General features: G+C 39.1%; 1 protein-coding gene across 2 annotated transcripts; it reads left to right on the forward strand.

The window, feature by feature from the left end:
- Positions 1-290: 290 nt before the first annotated feature.
- slc35a1 (solute carrier family 35 member A1) lies at positions 291-24,482 on the forward strand. Of its 2 annotated transcripts, XM_063040358.1 has the most exons (8): positions 291-519; positions 6,645-6,822; positions 7,512-7,671; positions 8,219-8,371; positions 13,565-13,631; positions 18,734-18,910; positions 20,350-20,484; positions 20,760-24,482. In XM_063040358.1, exons 1-8 carry the CDS (start codon positions 510-512, stop codon positions 20,882-20,884), a joined length of 1,005 nt encoding a protein of 334 aa, XP_062896428.1. In that variant the 5' UTR covers positions 291-509; the 3' UTR covers positions 20,885-24,482. The 2 variants fall into 2 exon arrangements, with proteins under 2 accessions (XP_062896428.1, XP_062896429.1); XM_063040359.1 differs by lacking the exon at positions 291-519 and having other exon boundaries at positions 6,671-6,809.
- The last annotated feature ends 21 nt before the right edge of the window (positions 24,483-24,503 follow it).

Raw genomic sequence — 24,503 nt, forward strand, 5'->3', positions numbered from 1 at the left:
GGTGATGGGTAAGTAAGGAGATAAGGAGAGAGAGGGAAAAGGGGGATTGTGGTGGCGTGGGGCACACAATTAGCGGAAGTCCTCCCACCTTGTACTTTATCCTCCCCTCCGCCCACCTTCCTGCTCTAACTTATCATCTTCCCCCCACCCCCCCCCAGTCCTGATGAAGTGTCTCCGCCAGAAGCGTCGACTGCACGCTTTTCCACAGATCTTGAGTTCCTCCAGCACTGCGTGTGCGAATTATATTTCCAGCATCGGCTGCTCGCGTCCGGTTCGCCCCCCGCCCGGCAGCGGCGAAGCGGTGCGCATGCGCGCAGCGGACGTCCGCCGTGCGGCCTCCGCTCTCCGCTGTGTGAGAGTGTCGGAGTGTGAGTGTTCAGCCGCTCCTGTCGGGAATGTGGCCTGGATTTCAGTCTGTGTCTCATCGTGCCTCCGCGTTGCGAGGCCGGCTGGTTCAGCGGCTCTAGGTCTGCTCCGCGCAAGGTGTGCTTCCACGGCACCGCACCAGGATGGCTACTGGTGAGAACCTTCTCCGTACTTTCCTCTCTGAGTGCTTTGTTTCCGCGGAGATTATTTAAAGTGCATTTGAGACTAATCTTAGTTACGGTCATTTTTTGTTGAACTGAGGCTTTGAGGAATAAAGCCAGTAAGTTTAACTTACAACGGCCAATATAAGATGGACGCAAACTATTGCATACGATTAAATTTTAGTTTAAATCGGTTTATTGCCCAACGCGTAATACAATTAAATGTATATGTGCGGTGCCAGTTACTATAGAGGCCAAGGAGATTGACTTTTTATTTTTATTATTTCGCTTTGGCAAAGCACCGAGCAGTTCAGCAACCGCTCCCTGGGGAAATGTATTTGAGATGTTCTTGAACTAAGTAGACAATCGCTAATTTTATGCAAATATTCTTAGCAAACAGCTGAATACATGAGTTTTAAATGTGGGTAGAGCATATGTTTTACTCAAATGTAAGTAGCTTGTAGGTTGAGAATATAGTTATTATTTCTCAAAATACACATTGTAGGGTTGAAGTTCAAGCAAATTCGGGCGAGGATGTAAAATTTTATTCTGTAGTAAGAACGTGAGTTATTTTACAAGATCCAACAACTTTAGCCTGTATTTGTTGATGCTGTTTTTTTAGTTTTGTGCTTTAAAGTTCACGTTTTCATCTTGTAATAGCAGAATTTGGATTTGTATTGTATTCAGGAACATAGCCACTAAGCTGCTGTAATTTTGATAAGGACTTAATTAGTCATACTTTTTGTTTTGGTAAATTTGAAATTGCCATTTCCACATATAGAAAGAGAGTGAATGAGAAAAGATGTGGCAGGTGGAATCCAGTAATTGAATAGTGAGGTGTTGAAAAGTGTTCAGAGAGACTTGGGTGTCCACGTACACCAATCACCAGAATGTGATGTGAAATTTGTTAACTTAGCAGCAACAATACATAATCTAGCAGAGAAAAAAAGTAAATAAAACAAAAACAATAATGATAAGCAAGTAAATCAATTACGTATATTGAATAGATTTTTAAAAATGTGCAAAAGCAGAAATACTGTATATTTTTTTAAAAAAGTGAGGTAGTGTCCAAAGATACCATTTAGGAATCGGATTGCGGAAGGGAAGAAGTTGTTTCTGAATCACTGAGTGTGTGCCTTCAGGCTTCTGTACCTCCTACCTGATGGTAACAGTGAGAAAGGGGCATGTCCGTAATAATGGAAGCTGCCTTTCTGAGACACCACTCCTTGAAGATGTCCTGGGTACTTTGTAGACTAGTATCAAAGATGGAGCTGACTAGATTTACAACCTTCTGCAGCTTCTTTCGGTCCTGTGCAGTAGCCCCTCCATACCAGATAGTGATGCAGCCTGTCAGAATGCTCTCCACAGTACAACTATATAAGTTTTTGAGTGTATTTGTTGACATGTCAAATCTCTTCAAACTCCTAATAAAGTATAGCCGCTGTCTTGCCTTCTTTATGACTACATTGATATGCTGGGACCAGGTTAGATCCTCAGAGATCTTGACACCCAGGAACTTGAAGCTGCTCACTCTCTCCACTTCTGATCCCTCTATGAGTGTACGAGGATTGCTACGTGTTCCTTCGTCTTATCCTTCCTGAAGTCCACAATCAGCTGTTTCGTATTACTGACGTTGAGTGCCAGGTTGTTGCTGCGGCACCACTCCACTAGTTGGCATATCTCACTCCTGTACACCCTCTCGTCACCACCTGAGATTCTACCAACAATGGTTGTATCGTCAGCAAATTTATAGATGGTATTTGTGCTATGCCTAGCCACACAGTCATGTGTATATAGGGAGTAGGGCAGTGGGCTAAGCACACACCCCTGAGGTGTGCCAGTGTTGATCGTCAGTGAGGAGGAGATGTTACCACCAATCCGTACAGACTGTGGTCTTCTGGTTAGGACATCAAGAATCCAATTGCAGAGGGAGGTACAGAGGCCCAGGTTCTGCAACTTCTCAATCAGGATTGTGGGAATGATGGTATTAAATGCTGAGCTATGGTCGATGAACAGCATCCTGACATAGGTGTTTGTGTTGTCCAGGTGGTCTAAAGCCATGTGGAGAGTCATTGAGATTGCATCTGCCGTTGACCTATTGTGGTGATAGGCAAATTGCAATGGGTCCAGGTCCTTGCTGAGGCAGGAGTTCAGTCTAGTCACAACCAACTCCTCAAAGCATTTCATCACTGTCGATGTGAGTGCTTCCGGGCGATAGTCATTAAGGCAGCCCACATTATTCTTCTTGGGCACTGGTATAATTATTGCCTCTTTGAAGCAAGTGGGAACTTCCCCCCATAGCAGTGAAAGGTTGAAAATGTCCTTGAATACTCCCACCAGATGGTTGGCACAGGTCTTCAGAGCCTGACCAGGTACTCCATTGGGACCTTCCGCCTTGCGAGGGTTTACTGTCTGTAAAGACAGTCTAACATCGGCCTCTGAGACAGAGATCATAGTGTCATCAGGTGCAGCAGGGATCTTCACAGCTGTACCTGTGTGCTGCCATTCATGCTATTGAGTTTCACTTTGTAGGAAGTAATGTCTTGCAGATCCTGCCAAAGTAGTTGTGCATCTGATGTCGCCTTCAACATTGTTCAAAATTGTCTCTTCGCCCTTGAAATAGCCCTCCGCAAATCATACTTGGATTTCTGGCACAGGCCTAGGTCGCCAGACTTGATTGCCACAGATCTAGCTTTCAGCAGATGATGTACCTCCTGGTTCATCCACGGCTTTTGGTTTGGGAAAATACAGTCAGTCTTTGTGGGCATACACTCATCCACACAGGTTTTAATGAAGTCGGTAACAACTACAGTATACTCGTCCAGGCTCGAAGATGAATCCCTGAATACAGCCCTGCCCACCGATTCAAAGCAGTCCTGTCCATACCTTCTTGGTCCTCACTGCTGGTGCTGCAGTCTTCAGTCTCTGCCTATACTCAGGGAGCAGAAGTACAACCAGGTGATCAGACTTCCCGAACTGAAGGTAGGCATTCTTGATGGTGGTGTAGCAATGGTCCAGTGTGTTGTTTCCTCTGGTATTGCGAGTGATCTGTTGATGGTAGTTGCTTAGTGATTTTTTTCGGACTGGCTTGTTTAAAATTTCCCAAAGCAATGGTGAAGGTATTGGAGTGTGCTGTTTTGTGCATGTTGATCCCATTACTCAGATCATCTAAAGTCTGATTGACATTGGCCTGAGGTGGAATGTAAACTGCTACCAAATGACCCCAGAGAACTCCTGTGGTAGGTAAAAAGGACAACACTTTACTGCTAGATATTCCAGGTCTTATGAGCAGAATTGGGACAGCACTGATATATTTCCTCCACCTCTGCTTTTGAGAGACTCTATAGATCTATCCTGACGGTGTATAGTAAACCCGTCGATCTAAATCGCTGCATCTGGTACGGAAGGGGTTAACGTGTGTTGGTTGGATTTCCAGCATCTGCAGAGTTTCTCTTGTTTGTTCCAGGTGGATTGGATATAAGTAGCATGAGTGCTTTTCTGTAATAGTTATCCTGGAAGGCAAAAAGTAGAAATGGGAGTAGGCCTTGCTGCCCCTCTTCCCTGCTCTGCCTTTCAATGAGTGTGACTGGTCTTGTGTTCAGCAGAACTTTCCTGCAAATATCCTTGTATCCCTCTATTTGCTTCCTATTTAAAAGTCAATAAATTTTAGTACTGAACAAAGTCAGAGACCAAGCCTACATGCAGAGTCACCTGGCTAGAGAATTCAGTGATTCACTGTCTTCAAGGGCACGAGATTTCTTCTAGTGTTTGTCCTGAATGATTCAGAACATGGCCAGAGAAAACTTTTCCCACATGTACAAAATTCTTACAGATAGAGTAGATTTCAGTGACCTCAATTCCTTTTTTTTGAGTTCATACCCATAAATAATAAAAAAAATTCCAGACTGCTTAATCTCTCAGTCTCAAACCTGCCATTCAAGGAATCAATTTGACAAAGATTTGCTTTACTACCTCAATTACAAGTATATCCTTTCTTAAGCTAGACTGTATCCATTATCCAGGTGCCCGCAAACCAGAGCCACATATGGTAGAAGAAAGGCGGCCCATCTTTTGTACTCATAAAAACTGGCATGCCATTTATTTTTATGATTGCTGGTTGTACTTGTACATTAGCTTTCAGTGATCTGTGCAAGAGGACATTCAGCTCCCTCTTAATGCCAACACCTTTCAATCTCTCACTATTTCAAATATAGTCCATGATTCTATTCTTTTTCCTTTATCAAAATAGATTAGCTAACATGGTCCACCTGGCATGTCCTTTTCATTCATCCTCTTCACACTCCAGACTGCAATCCAGTTTTGTATCATCAACAACTTGGTTGTTTTAGATTTGATCCTCTCATCTAAACCAGTAGTTGTGAACATTTGGGACTCCTGCAGGATTTACATGTGGTACACCCTCCCAGCCTGAAATGGACCTGTTGATCAATGCTGTTTTTCTGTCCATTAACTAATCCACAGTCCATGGCTGTGTATTATTTCCAATATACTACACTCTAATTTTGTTTAATAATCTTTCATGTGGCCTTCTGAAATCTTAATCACTTTAATTTGCTCTGTTAGTTAGAACTCAACCAAAAACGGATTTGTTACAGATGAGTGTAATGCTGGGCAATGCTAGGAAGACCAGGCTCTGTTGCTAGTCTCAACATGAAGCGTAGTGATATTCACGCGGATATTCTTCATTCTCCTTGCACCAGGTCTAAGTGTAACTTCTGGGAAATTGTGCCACATTTGCTGCACCCTCAGTTTCAGTGGCTGGGGAAGTCAGTGTAGTGCAATCAGTAAGTCTGGGACTTTATTGTTTGTGTATGTTTCCCGAACTTGGCACTTGCACTGATAAATGCTGGAGGAATTTTCACTGTACACAAGTCTGCAGTGCCTCTGGGGTGTTGGCAGAATTCATTTTTCAATAACTTACGTGTTATTTTAGTTTGAATATTTAGGGCTCTAAAAATGGGCAGTGTGGCAAACAATTCTTTAATGGTAGTATACCATAAGAAGCTTTTTTTACAGTAACATTACAAAAGAAAAAGTAAATGTACATGAAGCAATAAATCATAATTGCTTTAATTTATCTTCATTTGGCAATATACATTAAGAAATAAAAGCAATCTCATATTTTCATGCAGTAATAAATTTTGATTCTTAATAATGAAAATCTTTTTATTTTCTTTGGTCTGTGAGAGCAAAATCAAAATTTAAAGGTAATCCCCGTACTAGGAGGAGATTTATATTCCTGGAAAGCATGTCATTATCATGCTTTTTTTTCTATAATGAGAACCTGCATCATCATTACACACCTCAAGAAACCTGAGATGAGGAAAACATTTCTGCTTATTTACTTTTTTTTTGCAAACTCTTGGAAGAGTGGATTTTTTGCCATGCCTCAAATCTTTGGGTAATGATTAGATAAATCTGTGAAGGCAAATTTCTGTCATTTAAGTGGCTGTAACTCAGGGGGTTGCCTGCATAAATAATAAACATTCTTTAAGAATATCAACCTAGATGTATCTGTACTGAAGGGTACTTAGTGCAATGATACCTGCCAATTTTTAGATGGTAATATTACATTGAAAATGAATTATGTTACCTGGATTTAGAAACTGTTACCATTTTTGGCCAAATGCTTATTGATGGTATTTACAACTTAAGACAGTTGCATGCTTCTATTATCTCAAATATAATGCTAGAACTTCCTGACTGGCTATTGCTACTCAGCAAGCTATTTTATGCCGAATGTAATCAATGCATGTTCATAGCAAGGGTCCTAACTGATACTTGTGGTGGACCATGACAGCAATTCGTAAGTATTATTACTTTAAATTTACTTGTAGCTGTGGTTTTTCCTTGTTGCATTTCAGTGGAAGTGCCCTGAACAATCTGTGAGAGTGATGCTCTTGAGAGGTCTTGAGTTCAGATGAAGTAAAGAATTGGGATTTTGCGTTGGGAGTAACCAATACATTTTAAGCTGAAATTGAACTGAATTTGGTCAAAACTTGGTATTTAACAAATTAGCACTTGGATGTGCTTAATAGCCACAAACTTTTCTGTTCCAAAAAAGACTGTAAAAATCTCTTTCCTTTTGTCTTTCAGAGAATGTCAGCTTGATGTTTAAATTGTACTGCTTGACTGTAATGACAGTTGTAGCTGCCACATACATAATAGCATTGCGGTACACAAGAACAGTCTTAACTGAGATGTACTTTGCAACCACTGCTGTTTGCATCACTGAAGTCCTCAAATTAATCTTGAGCTTAGGTATGTTAGCAAGGTATGTATTAAGTCTATTGCCTCATACTTTCCACAATATTTAGTTAATTAAGAAATTACTTGTAAAACCCGTCATTACAGTTTTTTGTTGCACACTCTTTTGGCGTAGGTTGTCCGTGAATGACAAACCCTTCACCCAGTCACTTTCATCTTGTTATGTGTTCCATTACTCTGAACCCAAAGCCTCTACCACCAAGGGTGAGGGCAGGAAGAACACGGCAATGCCACCACCCGCAGATTTCCCCAAATAACGCACCATCCGGGTTTGGAAATACTTCACTGTTCCTTTATTGTGACTCACTCTAAATCCTGAAATGCATTACCCAGTCTCACATCAGGAGTATGTTCACTACTGGGATTGCAGTGGTTCAGGAACATGACCCTCTACCACCCCCCTAAAGATTATTAGGGAAATAGGTGCTGAAAAATCCCTACAAATTGAGAAATAAATCATCAGCCACGGTGCCTATGGATGTACTGTTCAAACTGAGTAAATGCAGCACATTTCCTTCATTGTCCTGAGAGTTTTATCTGAACACTGGAGCAGAGGTATGGCAGACCACATCATCTTGCCACACTTATGGTCCTGTTTATTTCTGATCTCTAGTGGATGGTGCCAGAAAGCTTCAATGTGTATCTTTTTATTTGTTGATGTAGCATATTTTATTACCTTATTCTTTCCACTTTAAGGGACATGGGCAGTTTGAGTGGGGTGCTGGCAGCATTGCGTGACCACACAGTAAGGAGTCCCAAAGAAATGCTGAAGCTCAGTGTTCCATCTCTAGTCTACGCTGTTCAAAATAATATGGCCTTCGTGGCGCTTAGTAACTTGGATGCAGCAGTGTATCAGGTAATGATTGTCTGGGATACTCAGAAATAAATCAAATAGTTTGCATTTTATTTTGACATGATGTACGTTTTACTTTTTAAGCAATAGTGAATAAGATTTTTTTAAGATTTGAATGGTAAAAGGTTGTTCGGTGACTAGTTCTTTTTGGAGGCACAACCTAGACGCAGTGTACTATGTGAGACCATACTGTGCTCATTTGAAGTCAGATGGCCAAAGACTTGATCAAATAGATTTTTAAAGTAGGAGACAAACAAAGCGATTTAATGAAGGAATGCCAGAGTTGAGGCCAAAGGTAGAATGATTAAATTTGGCAATGATTTTTGGCAAATTGGCACTTATATCTTGGCTTGGGATGTGAATATGAATAGAGAGATTCTAGGATAAAAATACTGATGTATAAAGAAGTACTTTATGACAATTTGCTTAAATGTAATTCTTAGCATAGTTAACTGCTCAAATAGTTTGGAACATCACTTTTCTATATAGCTCAGTGAAAAGAAAATGTAAAGATTTTGATTTTAACTAGTTGTATTTAATTTGTTTCCAGGTGACATATCAACTAAAGATTCCCTGCACAGCATTATGTACAGTCTTTATGCTGAATCGTTCTCTTAGCAAACTGCAATGGGTTTCTGTATTTATGCTTTGTGCAGGGGTAACATTGGTCCAGTGGAAGCCTATGGAAACTACAAAGGTGCAGGTAAGTAACTGTAATTTTGGAGACTGCATGTGAGCCTGGCATGGCCAAGCTGGGTTGGATTTTCTGTGCAATCTAACCTCGTGTTGTGCGGACTTGTGTTTTCTTTTCTTTTTCTATCTTTTTATTAATTTCAAAATACAGAAACAGAACATAGCCATAATACAAATAGAAGGAGATGTAATGTTACACTTAAAAAAATTAATTGCAAAACCAAGTAGTGGAAATTAACAAAGCTCCCAAACATGTAGAACTAACCACGGATAATACAAAATAAAAAAAAACTGGAAAAAAAATGAAAAAGAAAAAAAAACAAAACAAAAAAAAACCCATCCCCAAAGAAAAACAAAATTAATCAACTAACCTAAAAGACTTGGGCAGAACTAACAACTTAAAAATGGAAAAGAAGAAAACCTTAGTGTCGACGACTCCAATCCCCTCCAACAACAGTACAGGGAGATAAAACAAGTTTGGAAATGATCAAATTACATCAAATGAAAATGCTGAATGAATGGCCTCCAAGTTTTTTCAAACTTAATAGAAGGGTCATAAACTGCGCTTCTAATTTTCTCCAAATTCAAACACACCATAGTTTGTGAAAACCAATGAAATACAGTAGGAGGGTTGATCTCTTTCCAATTCAGCAAAATGGACCTTCTAGCTATTAAAGTAAGAAATGCGATCATCCTTCGTGATGAAGAGGTTAAATTATTTAAGTCTATCATTGGTAGTCCAAAGATAGCGGTAATTGGATGAGGTTGTAAGTCTATATTTAGGACCGTTGAAATAATATCGAAAATATCTTTCCAATATTTCTCCAACAAGGGACATGACCAGAACATGTGGGTTAAAGAAGCTATCTCGGAATGGCATCTGTCACATATAGGATTAATATAAGAGTAATAATGAGATAATTTATCTTTGGACATCTGTGCACTACTTTAAACTGTATCAACCTATGTTTAGCACATATAGAGGATGAATTCACCAACTGAAGAACTTTTTCCCATTTTTCAGCCGGTATATTAATCTCAAGTTCTCTTTCCCAGTCAGCTTTGATTTTATTAGAAGCATCAGGACATAGATTCATAATTATATATAATTGCTACTACACTTTTCTGAGAGAGATTTAAATCTAAGATTTTTTCCAAAGTGTCCATTGGATATGGATGTGGAAAATTAGGAGAGACAGTAATTAAAAAGTTTCTAATCTGTAGATATCTAAAAAAATGAGATCTGGGTAAGTTATATTTATTAGAGAGTTGATCAAAAGACATAAAACAGTTATCCAAGTATAAATCGCGAAAAGATATTATACCTTTGGTTTTCCAATCAAAGTAAGCTTGATCCATCGTAGAAGGTTAAAAAAGAAAATTTGATATAATAGGACTTGCTAGAATAAATTGATTAAACCCAAAAAATCTTCAGAATTGAAACCATATACGTAAAGTATGCTTAACTATTGGGTTGTTCATTTGTTTATATGATTTAAAAGAAATAAAAGGAAGTAAAGTTCCTAAAACCGAACTCAAGGAGAACCCTTGTAATGAATTAGATTCAAGATTTACCCAATGAGGGTTTAAAGATGCGTCAAATCTTGTAACCAAAATTTTAAATATCGAATATTAATTGCCCAATAATAGAATCTAAAATTCGGAAGGGCGAGCCCCCCCTCCTTTTTAGATTTCTGTAGATACCTTTTACCTAACCTAGGATTTTTATTCTGCCAAATATGAGGAAATTTTTGAATCTATGTTATCAAAAAAAGATTTTGGGATAAAAATTGGAACCGATTGGAATATATACAAAAATTTAGGCAAAATGATCATCTTAATAGCAGTAATCTGACCAATCAAAGACAAAGAGATTGGGGACCATTTGGTAAGTAAAAGTTTAATCTGATCAATTAAAGGTAAAAAATTAGCTTTAAATAAATCTTTATACTTTTTCGTAATTGTTATCCCTAAATATATAAATGAATCAGTAACCAATTTAAATGGTAAATGTCCATAAATAGATACATGCTTATTTAAAGGGAATAATTCACTCTTACTAAGATTCAATTTGTAAGCAGAGAAGTTACTAAATTGAGCTAACAGATCTAGGATAGCAGGAATGACTTGTGTTTTGAATAAAGTGCAAAGTGAAATATTTAACTGTACTTTGTCTTAAGCCACTACACTCGAGGAAGCAGACGTGCTACCTTTTGTCATTTTCCGGCATCTTAGTATTTTGTCCTACGAAAGATTACAACACTGTTTAAAATAGTGGTTGCATGAAAATTTGAGACCAGTTTATTTGTATCTTGGTAATGAATAAAAATTTAAGCATTCCTGTTAGGAAGTAATTGGTCATAACACTTGGGAGAAAGTCTGGTGGAGCCCGTCCCTTCTGACTGTTAACAGTAGAATATCAACCACAGGCCATAGATAATGATTTCCAAATGAAATGCTGCAAAGCTGTTTGGTCCTAAGGATGTAAGGTGGTCAGAAATGCAGGAGGCCATAAGAAATCCAACTCTTAAGTCAACAAAATGACTTAATGTGGAGAAGGGTAAAATATGTATTTATGTTAAGGAATAGTAAATAGAATACAAATTGAGTCTGTCAAGTCACTTCCAATCCTCCTCTCCGAAGAGAAAAGCCCTAGCTCGCTCAACCTATCCTCAAAGACATGCTTTCTAATTCAGACATCATCCTCGTAAATCTCCTCTGCACCTTTTCTAAAGCTGCTGCATATTATAATGAGGTGACCAGAACTGCATATGTGTCTAACCAAGGTTTCATAGAGCTCCAGTATTACCTCACAGCTCTTGGACTCAGTTTCCTGACTAATGAAGAACACTATACATATTCTTAACCTTCCTATTCACTGGAATTTATTAGAATGCGTGGGGATCTCATTGAAACCTATCAAACGTTGAAAGGACTAGATAGTGTGGATGTGGAGAGGATGTTTCCTATTGTGGAGGTATCCAGAACTAGAGGCACAGCTTCAAAATTGAGGGGTGACCTTTTAGAACAGAGGTAAGAAGGAATTTTTTTAGCCAAAGAGAAGTGAATCTGTGGAATGCTCTGCCATAGTCTGCGGTGGAGGCCAATTCCGCGGAAGTTGATTGGTCAGGGCATCAAAGGATATGGCAAGAAGGCCGGTGTATGGGTTTGAGTGGGATCCAGGATCAGCCATGATGGAATGGCGGAGCAGACTCGATGGGCTGAATGGCCTAATTCTGTTCCTATGTCTTGTGGTCTTAACATTTTGTGCAGTAACTTTGAGAGATCAATGGCCCAGGATTCCTCTGTTTCTCCACATTGTGAAGAATCATGCCATTAACCCTGTATTCTGTTTTAGATTGGGAGGATATATCAAAAAAGCAACTACACTTCATTAGGAGCCTGAGGAGATTTGGTATTGTCACCGCTCTAGCAAATTTCTACAGATGCACAGTGAAAGCACTCTGGTTACGTTACTGACCAGCATGGAGGCTCAAATGTGTAGGATTGAAAAAGGATGCAGAGCATTGTAGACTCAGCTGGCCTCATCATGGGCACAATTCTCCCTACCATCTTCAAAAGGCTGTGCCTCAAAAAGGTGCATCCATCATTCAGGACCCTCTCCATCCAGCCTAACCCTAACCCTTCTCTCTTTACTACCATTATGGAAGAGATTTAGGAGCCTGAAGACATCAACATTTTAGGAAGAGCATCTTCCCTTCCACCACACTTTCTGAAATGTTCATCAACTGAGGGATCTGACACCTGGCTAGGTTCATTTCCGAGTACTGTATCCAGAATGGCCTCTCCTCTAGTCAGCCCTGTGACTGTGATCGAAGTCACCGGAGAAACACGGAAGCTGGTGATGTAGATGTCTTTATTCATCACAACAAGCAGGCATCGTTCTGGAGACAGGCTTGGTAGAGGTTCACAAACCCAAAAGTACATCACATTTTTATACTCTTAAGACCAAAGCTAATAGTAGTTGATACAATACAATTTCAATAATTACAATTACATTGTTTCCTTCAATATTTTGGGTTGACAGTGCTTCTTTTGAATTATATATCTACAGTGACATGGGCCTCTGAATGTTCAGACACCTTTGTCATAAAGTAATTCCCACACAGTCAAAGCATCTGGGGGCAAAAATCTCAGACATCCAAAATTAATGTCAGGACTGTCTCTGAATTCTCAAATATCATGACTACAAAAACTGTTGACTGCCTATACTTGTGACCATGTTTGATATACTAAGTGACATCAGTTTGGTCTGCCAGCTTGAACTGAGTTACAATGGTGAAAATAACTTAGCCCGGTTGCCTAGTTTGAATCAAGCCAATTAACACAACCCCATTGTCTTAAAATATGCCTTAGTCTGTGGGCCAATTTAACTTCAATTTACTGCTTGCAATTTACAATAAGAACTGAAGAATTATTGCAAGCATCCTGAACTTTTTAAAATTTATAGTAAGAACTTAATGTAATAATTAATATTTGCTATAGCACATAACTCTAGACTACTCCCTATCACGCCTGTCTGCATATTTTCAGGAATCCTTCCTGGACACATCTCCACTTAAACCTTCTAAAGAAATTGAAGTCACCCATGACAACAATCTTTTATTTTTTGTACCTTTCCAAATCTGTCTCCCGATCTGTTCCTTACTGCCTTTTGCTATTTGGGGGGTGTGGGGGGATGGGCGGTTCTATAGGATACTCTGTGACCGCTCCCTTTTTGTTTCTGACTTCCATGTACACTGGCTCAGTAGACAATCTGTCCATAACGCCCTCCCTTTCTCCTGTTGTGTTACCATCCCTGATTAGCGATGCTATTTCTTCTCCCCCACCCCCTTCCTGTCCATTTTGCAACTTCCAGACCCAAGAACATCCAAGGCTGGTTGACTTATTCCCAGTTCAGGACAGTTAACAATGGCAATGTAATTTCTGGCATTTTCAGTGATGTCCACAACCCCTGGCTGATTTGAAAAGAAAAGACTTCCTTGGAAGTCAAGAAAGCAGTGAAGAAATAAGCTCAAATATATACTTTTCTGAGGGTGTCTTTTTTAATTAAGAAGGAACTGTTAGGTGCATAAGTCAAGCTAATTCTGCCTGAGTTGCTACTCTGATCCACACAGTAGCACTGCTTTATACATGTACTGTAAGAGTGTCAAACTTTACAGCATAAATGCTCTATTTGCAGGTTGTACAGAATCCAGTTTTGGGATTTGTTGCCATAGCAGTTGCAGTATTGTGTTCTGGATTTGCTGGTAAGACGTAAATTGATATTTAACAACACCTTCCTATTTGCATAAGGGGATAAGATTTCTATTAGATAGTTGCAATGTTTATTACTGGGTTGTGTTTAAATCATTTAATTCTTAACTCTAGCTTCCTGTAAGTTTATTAAATCTTTATGCTAATGAGCTTACAGGAACCTAGCAGAATAGTTTTAACAGTCGATGTTTCAGGCCAGTCCTGAAGAAGGGTCTGTGTCTGAAACTTCAACATATAGCTCTTTTCCATGGATGCTGTCTGACTCACAGAGTTCCACCAGTATTTTGTGTGTGTTGCTTTGGATTGCCAGCATCTGCAGATTTTCTAGCAGAGTAGTTGCTCTGCAACAATTCTTCTTATTCTCTACTTTGAAAGCTTCAGATTCAGATTAACTTATTTATCACATGTACGTGGAAAGATAAAGTGAAATGCATTTGATAAATTCTGTGGAAGAGCACCTTAGATTCTGAAATTTGTCCTTTTGAATTTTAAAACGTTTAACTACATTTCATTCAATGTAATTGGAGGAGTCTCTCTCTCTCCTAAGTTAATCAGTGTACAACTGTACAGTTTTGCTCTAAGTAGGGCATCGTTTACCTGTAGATTAATGTGTAGAACCCTCCCAAGTATAAAGGTTAGCATTCCACTGAACTCTATATTGTTCTGTACACTAATTCCCATGTTTCTAATTTTTCATCACTTGGAAGGGAAGTGAATGTCTATTAGGTCAAAAAGAGTAACCTCCTATTGTTATTAGATTTTGCCCATTTATCTTTTTTAAAAATTTAGTGCATCATTTACATTTCTTGCATTGCCTTCTCTCTTTTGATCCTGTTGCCACTGGTGAGACTTTGCAAATCAGAGTAGCTGTATGTCGCCATCACTCTCTGGCTTCTCCTCAGCTCCTGTTGTAAGTGGTCAATAATTTAGCTTCTGTTCCGAGTTTTTCCCCAGGCTTACTCACAGGTGTGCTCCCAAGTTAGTTTCAACTTTAAAAAAAAGATAACCTGTTGTATGCTTGCACGTAAGTGTAATGAAAATGTAGGTGCGGTTTAACAATTCCACCTCCCACCACATCCCCACCTTCTCTCTCCCCTTCCAATTTTATACTCATAGTCATACTTTATTGATCCCGGGGGAAAATTGGTTTTCATTACAGTTGCACCATAAATAATAAATAGTAATAAAACCATAAATAGTTAAATAGTAATATGCAAATATGCCAGGGTATTTCCTCTGGTCCTCCCTTTTTTTTTGTCCCCTTTCCCTCAACTCATCCTCCTGGTTCCATCCATCCGCTACACACAGTAGAATTGTCCAAACGGTCGGAGAAAGAGGTGACTTTGCTGTTGGAGCTTGAGGAAAGATGTGAGGGGAAGGGAACAAGCAGATCTCCAATAAGCTCAGATTACTGCACAAGGTGCATTGGTGTTAATAGATCCAGCACCTCAGTTAGGGACTGAAGTGGCTGAGGAAGTTGAAAAATCAGATCATCAAACACAGTCACCAATACACGTACAATATCACTGTCTCTCCCCATCAGAAGTGACCCAAAAGGTTGGGACACAGACCTGGAATAGGCAAAAGCCCTTTTACAGGATGGAGAAGACATGGTGAGTTTTAAAGCTGAAATAAGGCTAATCAAAAGTGTAACTCTGGACCTTATTGTAGATGTTGATGGAAATCCTGAAAGCAGATGTAGAGAGATCCATAGTTGGAGTAAGGAGAACAGATGGAAACACTGAAAATAGAGGGCGGTGGCCCAAGAGAGAACACCCTGCGAATGTCTGAGTAAGATTGAAGGATACTTGCCTGCCAACTCATGGGAGTTCTGGCAGTGCTGGACTACCTGCTAATTAAGGAGGAAGGACAATGATGCTTCCCAGCCAAGTTGGGTACAGTGAACAATGAGGTAGAACTGAGCAAGGTGGCCGGATGCCATGAATGAGTGAACACAGAGATGTAATGAAAAACAGGGACTGAGGAAGTTGAGGATGCACTAACAGGGATTGCGAGGACAGTCCAGTACTTGGCCCTGATGGCATAAGGTGTAAAGACCTGGACAGTTTTGAATTCTTCTCCCTGTGGCTGAAAGCAGGTGTCATTCTGGACTGTCTTAATTGAACCAAGCAGTCTCGATTCCCAAGATAGTACTGACAAGGATGAGTTTATTTAAGAGATTTATTGACCTCGTAATGAACCTGAACACGAACACAGTACTCTAGCGGAGGTTGGAAAAGATGCCCCCATCAGATCCTAAGCAAATTCTACACTGGAATGGCCAAAGAACATTAACATCCTGCAAACTTTCTGTAGAGCAATGTGTCTTTAGTTAAATGTAAAAAAAAATCAAAGGGTTCTACGTAACCTGTAAAAGTAAAACATTTGAACACAACTGCGAAGAAAAATGGGTTATAAACATCTGGAATTAGTTACATCAAACCAGGTAAGATCAAGAAATGTCTGGGAGCAAGAGTTGCCCCATGGAGTTGTATCACTGTGGAGAGTTGATACAAAAAGCTTGAGGGATGGTTCCAGTGCTTCAGGTGAGCCAAACTACAGTACTTACAGAGACTGGAATTATTTAAAAATCTGTATGGTGCCAAGATTATCTTGTACTTGCAAAAACCTCTCAAAACTGTACAGGGTATCTGGATGGCTTGGTCAAGGAGATACTTAATCCACCTGCAAGAACTACTGATGGGATTCTCTGTGCCAGGAATAGAGATTAAAGACTAGTGTTCTCAAAATTAGAGGTACAAAAGCTATCAGCTATTATCAGGAAGAGGCATAACTTAAAGCTTTCAATGGAGAACTTCCTTCACAGTGGCCAGTAGAAACAAATAAGACAGCAGTATAGCTTAAAACAACTGGAAGTTCTCAGAGATTGAGATTTTCCAAAGCAAGGAAAGAGAATGATGCCAGCAGTCTTGAATGTCGAGAGTCAACTGCTGATACAAGACATAGACGCTAGAAAGTCTGCACATGCGGGAAACCTAAAGCAACACACAAAATGCTGGAGGAGCTCAGCAGGTCAGGCAGTGTCTATGGAAATGCATAAAAGTCAAGGTTTTGGGCCAAGACCCTTCATCAGGACTGAAAATGAAGGGGAAAGACATCAGAATAAATTGGGGGGGGGGGAGGGGAAGAAAGATGGCTAGAAGGTGATAGGTGAAACTAGGTGGGTTGGAAAGAAGGAACCTAATGGGAGAGGAGAGTGGACCATAGGAGGAAGGGAAAACAATGGTACATGACCTTGGCTTCAGGTCAGAGGGTAGTGAGAAGCCGAAGTCCCGGAGCCTGTATCCCAGTTGGTGATCCAGGGAACGTTACAAATGGCTAATTTTACCACCAGTGCCTGAGCTGCTTAGGTCTTAGAGAGTTCCAAGAGGACAAGTTGTCAAGCTCTTTGACATTAAAGTGCAACCTTTAGCAATCAAGGTGCACACCTAGTTATGTCAAGTCAAATGATGCCAAGTCACCGTCGAAACTGGTTCATACCTCAGGATGATGTATCAGTATGAAAACAGTAAGAATCAAGTGCCACAATAAGATTGTGCAAGAGAGTGCAGGTGGATGCTGTATGTGGAGCCACACCTTCAGACTTAATTCCTTGCAAAAAAAAAGTGAAGTTGCAGTGTGTGATGCCACTGAGGATAATAACAAATCCACCCTGAAAGAGAAGAGCGAAAAATATACACACTTATCAACGTGGATACAGGAGCTCACAAAAGGGAGTAAATTGAGTTCATTGTCATTGGTGACAGAGGGCTGTGTATGAAAGAGAACGATAGCCTGATGCATTTACTGAAAATATACAGATAATTCATTTGCAAAAATATGCTGCTTTACCACCAGACTGGCAATTGACGTTTTGTAGAACTTTATGGACGAATAGTGCCAGATTCAGATCCTCACGAGAATTGTGACCGAATAGACAAAACTATTACCTGCCAAAACCACCAGCTTTATCTGACTAGAAAGCAACTTACCTGGGGCCACACCATTTCTCTAATGCTGCACATGAAAGTGGGTAGAGATCCATTTACAACTATGTGTATGTGTTAAACCGTGGAAATTTCACCTAGAAATGAAAATGACCAAATGCCCTGTCGTCTAGTTAGTGATGAGCAATCAGGGATTCACAATGCCCCTGCTGAGTATATTGCAAAACCACAAGCATGGGAATGGGATTGGCAGAATTGGCAGGGAAAGAAGTCCCCAACTAGGTTGACAGTAGTGTGGCACTGTGAAGAGGCAAGAATAAGTGGAAGCCCCTTCAGGACAGCCTTTGAAATGCCACTATATCTAATTGATCCTCTCCCAAACCTGGCATAGCTTGCCTGTCATTTTAACCCCCCCCCCCCCATGCCCAGTCCATCAACTACTTCTGCCTCCTGTCACAACTCCCCATCCCCACTTTACACTGGTCTTCTCATTGCTCCACTCTGACTTGATGCAGGTTTGGACGTGAAACATCAACATTTCCTTTCCTCCCACAGATGCTGCTCAATCTGTTGAGTTCCTTCAGCAGGCTGTTTGTTGTCAATGACTTGAGACTCGAGTAGTAGTTAACCAACAACAGGTGTTTAGTAGTGAAGGATGACTTAACATAGCTTCAACCCAGCTAACAGGCGTGTGATAATTGTATAGTACGACGGCAAAGGTTTTCACAATGCCTACATTGTTTGTGGTTCGGAACCTAGAACCTTATGTCAAATAGACTGTTCCTCAAATGTGATTTCTGAGATATGATATGTGAGCGCATGGCAAACAAGAGAACCAGTATGAAACAACTTATGACGAACTAGCTGAGGCCAAATCAACCACTCCTAATCTCAAACAGTATACAATTGTACTTCACACATCAGAAATTGAAAGCATTGTGGAATTGTTCCTAAAATTTTTGAAGGTATACTACAAGGAATTACTAAAATCTGAGAGGTATATTTAATGGAGCATAAAGGACAGGAATACTGTAACCCTGCATTAAAAATGCTTTCGGCTTTAGCTGTTCATTGAATTGACTTGTTGCATAAGCCTAAAATGTACTCGATGTTTGTGTTGTTTGTATTTTCACTTTATTCAATTTTAGGAGTTTATTTTGAGAAGGTTTTGAAAGCCTCTGACACCTCGCTGTGGATCCGTAACATACAGATGTATATCTCTGGCATTGTAGTCACTGCTTGTGGAGTCTACTTGAATGATGGTGCCCAAGTGCTGGAGAAGGGCTTTTTCTTTGGATACACCCACTGGGTTTGGATTGTTATATGTGAGTATGAGTATTTTCATAATGATTTTCTTTTTGCATAAATGTACACAAAGAAGTCTTCTGCATTTAAAATAAAGTAAATGACAGAATCAGGAACCTTTAAGGGCTCTTAATTTGTCCCAATAAGAAATTTAGATAATTGTAAGATCCTCCAGCAATATAATTGAAAGTAGGATTCAGGAACATGGTTTGCTGGCAGTTTTACTCCTGTCATGCTAGGGTTATCTAGTCAACATTGCCTGAGTAATCTGGAGGACAGGCATCCTATCCAACAGCTGATGTCTGTGGGAGATCCTGGAACCGAGCTTAGTGCAGTAAGACCTATGGGCTCTGTTTACCAAGAAGAGGTTAAATCTGATTTTTAAATCAAATCTATGGCAATGACTGTTTCTGCTATCTGTGCTGCTGCAATTCTCTGTGCCCAGGATATGTAACTAGTGAGAAGGCTGAGAACAAGAGGTGTACAAGATGATAAGAGGCAAGGAGTTCATAGCCAGAGACTTTTTCCAAGGGTGGAAATGGCTAATATAAGGGGGCATAATTTGAAAGTGATTGAAGGAAAATTTAGGGGAAATGTGTCAGAGTAATGTTCTTTACATAGATGTGGTTGTGTGGAATGCCCTGCCAGGGTTGGGGTAGAGGCATGTTGATCTATAACCCTACAGAACCATGTATAACCGTATTAGTTTAATGGCTGACTGTACAAACTGACTGCTGGAAGAAGAACTCAGCAGGTGAGGCAGCATCTATGGAGGGAAATGAATAGTCGACATTTCGGGATGAGATCCTTCAACAGGTCCTGTCGACTCTTCATTTCCCTCCATAGATTTTGTCTGACCTGCTAAGATGCTCCAGCATTTTGTGCGTTGCTCAATATTTTCAGCATCTAAAGAATCTCCTTTCTCAATTTAATGGCTGACTTGGATCAATAGCATAAATAAATGGGATGAATATGTAAATCTGATCTGCAGCTTGGTCATTCCCTGATTTGTACCCAGAATTTAGTATTTAATCTTTTTTCCACTAGTGTAGTGTAGTATGCACTATTTGTGGATAGTGTATCAACGAAGGTTAACTTCATCTAGTTTCTGGATCTTGACCACAAGTGAAGATGAGAATAGCTAGATGATAGAACAGGTCATCATCTCTAAGTTTTTCCAAGCTACAAGCACTCGGTCTTGGACATTTAACCGCTCATTGTGGTTAGATTAATTATTCTGCTATGACGTAGTTACAAGCGCATCGATGCAAGAATGACAAGTAGTTCTAAAATCTTCCAACTATCTTCACAGGACATCCAGATATGGGCTGAAGGGTCAGTGTTGCCACAGTCTTGGCTTAATGTTTTTAACATTGGCTACAAGTACACTGATTCTTCCAGTTAACTGTGTAATGTTTTGTCACTTTCAACTGAGACAGTTTCTCTTCTATCTCCACAGTATTAGCCAGTCTTGGAGGATTGTATACTTCTGTTGTTGTGAAATACACCGATAACATCATGAAGGGATTTTCAGCAGCAGCAGCAATTGTAATTTCCACGGCAGCATCCGTGTTGCTGTTTGGTTTGCAGTTAAGTAAGTAAGGAGTCTGTTATTTCAGCTTTTTCAATGATGCCAGGCCTTGTGCACAGAGGGGTTGTTTTATTGAATGCAGTGTCACAACAGTGTGATTTTTAATAAGGTAAAGAAATTAATAGGCATGTACCAACATGCATGGGAGTTGTGAAGCAAGATAAAGAAATGGTTTAAAAACATATTAAGATATATTGTATATTGTCCTACACTAAACTAGTAAATATTAGCTATTTTTCCATTCTGGGCAAGTACATTTTTTTTTTCTTTAATTTCAGCTCTCAACTTTATAGCTGGAACCATTCTTGTCTGTATTTCCATATACTACTATGGCTTGCCGAAGCAAGATACCTTAGTGCCGGTTGAAGCAGAGAAGTCCAAACAGCAGCTAATAAACGTGTGACCACTGAACACCTCATTCAGCCGAGGGCAAGGAAGACCAGACTCCTCAACTAGGCTATTGGGAGAAACCGCCATTTATATAAAATAACTTCCCTAAGGGTTATTGACTCATCGATACATTTTTACTGTACATCCTGGCTATCTCTGAAGAAATGATTTTGGATCAGTGTGCCAATATAGGAACATACATAATTTATCAAACTAAATGTGTGCAATTTAAAAACAAAGATTTTTTGCTATATTTGACTTGACATTTCTAGCAGCATTTAAGTTTTATAATGTGCTCTTATTATCCATTTCATATTTTTTAGACTATTTTTGAAATCTGCAATGGTGGTTTCCACGTTATGTACATTTTGAGCTGCTTCCCTTTGTGTTTGACAGCAGATCAAACTGCTTGTTGAATCAACAAATTGATTTTGGCTTTAAAGTTGTTCAAAACCAACTATTGAAATTTAAATTACTTTTCATTTCTCACAAAAAAAATTTAAATAACATTCCAACCGAAAGTTATTTATACAGGCTAAATCAACACTGCTGCTAGATTAGAGGATTATTGTGAGAATGACAACCTCTGGTCATGTTAACACTGTGGTAACTTGCAAATTTTCATTGGTACACTAAGTAAAACATGGGTTACTAACAGTCTAGAAAATAATAATTGGTGTTGCACATCGATCTTTGGCTTTTGGTGATATTTGGAACTGAAACTTCTTTTGTGGTTGTGAAGGAAATAATTATCATCAACAAAGCCTCATTTATCCTGTCAGTTCTGTTCCACCTTTATATTGGATTACATTTTGTTGGGTCTCACCTTGGAAGTTGCCTTTAGGAAAATTTGAAGTAAACCCAAATAAGTCTCCATTTTCATGTACTTCTGATTCTAGTTGATTACAGGTAAGTTATTCTACTGTACATCCCAGGAGCCTTTTGTCCTTTCGCCTTGAAGCACTAGAAGTTTTAGTTTCAAGAATCAACCCAATACCTGTGTAAATAATGCAATTACGGGAAATGGGATAGCAGTAGTGATTTCTAATGAAGTTAAAGGGTAAATGATTTATTTTTTTAAAAACCATCCTTGTAAAGAAAAACATTGAATTAGGGTTTTAGATGAAATGGTGCTTTCATGTTTAAGAAATCATGTTGCTGCAAAATGCGCTACTTTTGTGCTTCACTCAAGAATCGCATAGGGGTGTAATTTGCAACTGAGTTTTTTTTTCCCAATGAGAATGTATACGTTCTATGTTTTTATGGTTGATTCCTGCAAAGAAGAAATTGTTTTTGATTGACATGTACAGAAAGAACTCTTGGACTGGGAAAACAAGAAATGATCTTGTATGCCCCAGAGAACATGGTCAAATATCATTTTAACCATGGTTTCCACTTCAAGATTTAAAACCAGTTATGAGAGTTCAAGCATGCTTTCTATGAGCTTGCTACGTACAGAGTTACACTAAATGAGCAGTTCTGCTTGTGTATGATGGAACTGCTTTTTAAGTTGGGACTAACATGTTTAAATATAGGGTTGTGCCTTCAAAGCAAGAAAGGATAATGTCAGGGTAAAACAGTTATCTTTGTATTGCCCTGTAATTATGTACAGTTGAAAGTCCTCTCCTTCAGAAGAATTTGTAATTAATGGTGTTTTCCTGAGTGGTGAATTTGAAGGGTGATTGCAAATTTGTCTCCATCACTCGCCCCTCCAGAGAATTGCATGTATGCAAGTACTTCTACTGACTTCACATTTCTATTGTTCTTTATATGGAGCTTGGCACCATGAACATTAAAAACAACAGAATTTCCCCTGTGATGAGGCTAAATGCTTGTTCTCTATTTAAATTCTCATCATCGATTATTACTGAGAATAGAAATTTGACCAGAATCATGAACACCCTGCCCTAATAATGCATTCCTACCATTTTGTTGATAAGCTAATTTAAAACAAGGAGTATATCCAAATTTACAACCGGTACTTAATGTTGAAGGAAAATTTTAATTTTGATATTTTAGGGTCTGAAGAGTAAAATATTTCTGATTGTTATACTTAGAGTCATCAAGTCAGCGTCTTCTGGATTAGTCTAAGTAAACAACTATTTTATACCATTTATAATGTGGCATGAATTGACTTGTGATTGTACACCTCCATTTAAAGTAAACACTGTTACCATATATCATGCTTTCTCATGCTCTTCAGGTTACTTTGGTATTGCAGCCTTGTTCTCTGCATTCTCTGACTAAAATGGTCTATTTGCCATTTGCATTCCTTTTCTCCTCCACTGCTAATACTCGATTTAAATTTTATTTAACACACATAAAAGTTGCTGGTGAACGCAGCAGGCCAGGCAGCATCTCTAGGAATAGGTACAGTCGACGTTTCGGGCCGAGACCCTTGGTCAGGACTGAATTTTATTTTCTAATTTCCTCTTAGATTTGCCCTTCTATGATCTAATTAATGTAATCAATAGTAGTAGCAGCACATGAAGGTATAGTTAACAATGAAGTAATGAGTGTGTGTTTGGACCAATGATCCTTATCTATTTAGGAAGTTCCAAATTTCTCTTCCTCCATTAAACTATGAAATATTTAATTAATAGAATATACACTTCGTGGACACTTTATTAGGAACAAAAGTGGAATCTGATACTGATTCTGCTGTGGTTCATCCACTTAAGTGTCTGATGTCTCTTCCGCATGCTGTTGCTGTTACAGATGGTAATTTGAGTTACTGTTGCAGTCTGGCAATTCTCCTCCACTCTCTCATTAACAAGGCATTTTCACCTACAGAACTGGACCCCCGCCCACCATTCTCTGTAAATGCTAGCGACTGTTATGTATGAAAATCCCAGCCGATCAGCACTTTCTGAAATATTCAGACCATCCTGTCTGGCACCAACAATCATTCCACGGTCAAAGTCACTCATATCACATTTCTTTCCCATTCTAATGTTTGATCAGAACAACAAATGAACCTCTTGACCATGTGTGCAAGCTTTTATGCATTGAGTTGTTGCCATATGATTGGCTGATTAGATATTTGTATTAATACCTAATAAAGTGGCCACTGAGTATTGTTTATTCAAACTTTCAGTGCCTTTGAGAGCACCAGACTCATGCTGAGGAAAATTCCTTACACATGCTCATTAAATTGTAATTTCTTGTGTACAGTCTCTACTGTATGAATATTTGAGGCTTCAGGCAACTATTTTAAACCAAGATTTCGAATGTAGTTTGAAACTAAAAGCAAAATGGCCTCAGAATCTAAGTACAGATTCCAAGCACTGTGATGTGTGTTCGTTATCACTGGAAAAGGCAGTGATATTTAGCACTGCAATTAATTATACATTTTGTTTGTACTGTATATAAGTCAAGTAAATCAAATCATAATTTGTCAATCAAATTCAATTGATGTTAAGATCTTGTGAAAATCATTGTGGGACAAGGTGATCATATGGGCCCCTGGAAAGGACTTCCTGTGGTTCTTTTTGAATGTCCATTTGTTCTGAATTTTGTGGAAAATGAATTTTGAGTAATATTGTACAGCTAACTATGATGTCCAGAAGAGAAATGTAACTAAAACCTGCATAATTACCAAATTAAAAAGTAAATATAGTTCTAATTGAACA

This window comes from Mobula hypostoma, chromosome 2 (genome assembly GCF_963921235.1).
Source record: "Mobula hypostoma chromosome 2, sMobHyp1.1, whole genome shotgun sequence".
Lineage (NCBI taxonomy): Eukaryota > Metazoa > Chordata > Chondrichthyes > Myliobatiformes > Myliobatidae > Mobula > Mobula hypostoma.

What these genes read in the sequence shown, in the direction of transcription:
- slc35a1 (XM_063040358.1), top strand. An exon ending in TGGATGCAGCAGTGTATCAG is followed by an intron (nt 7,672 to 8,218) that starts GTAATGATTGTC and finishes ATTTGTTTCCAG; the next exon opens with GTGACATATCAACTAAAGAT. An exon ending in GCTGTTTGGTTTGCAGTTAA is followed by an intron (nt 20,485 to 20,759) that starts GTAAGTAAGGAG and finishes CTTTAATTTCAG; the next exon opens with CTCTCAACTTTATAGCTGGA.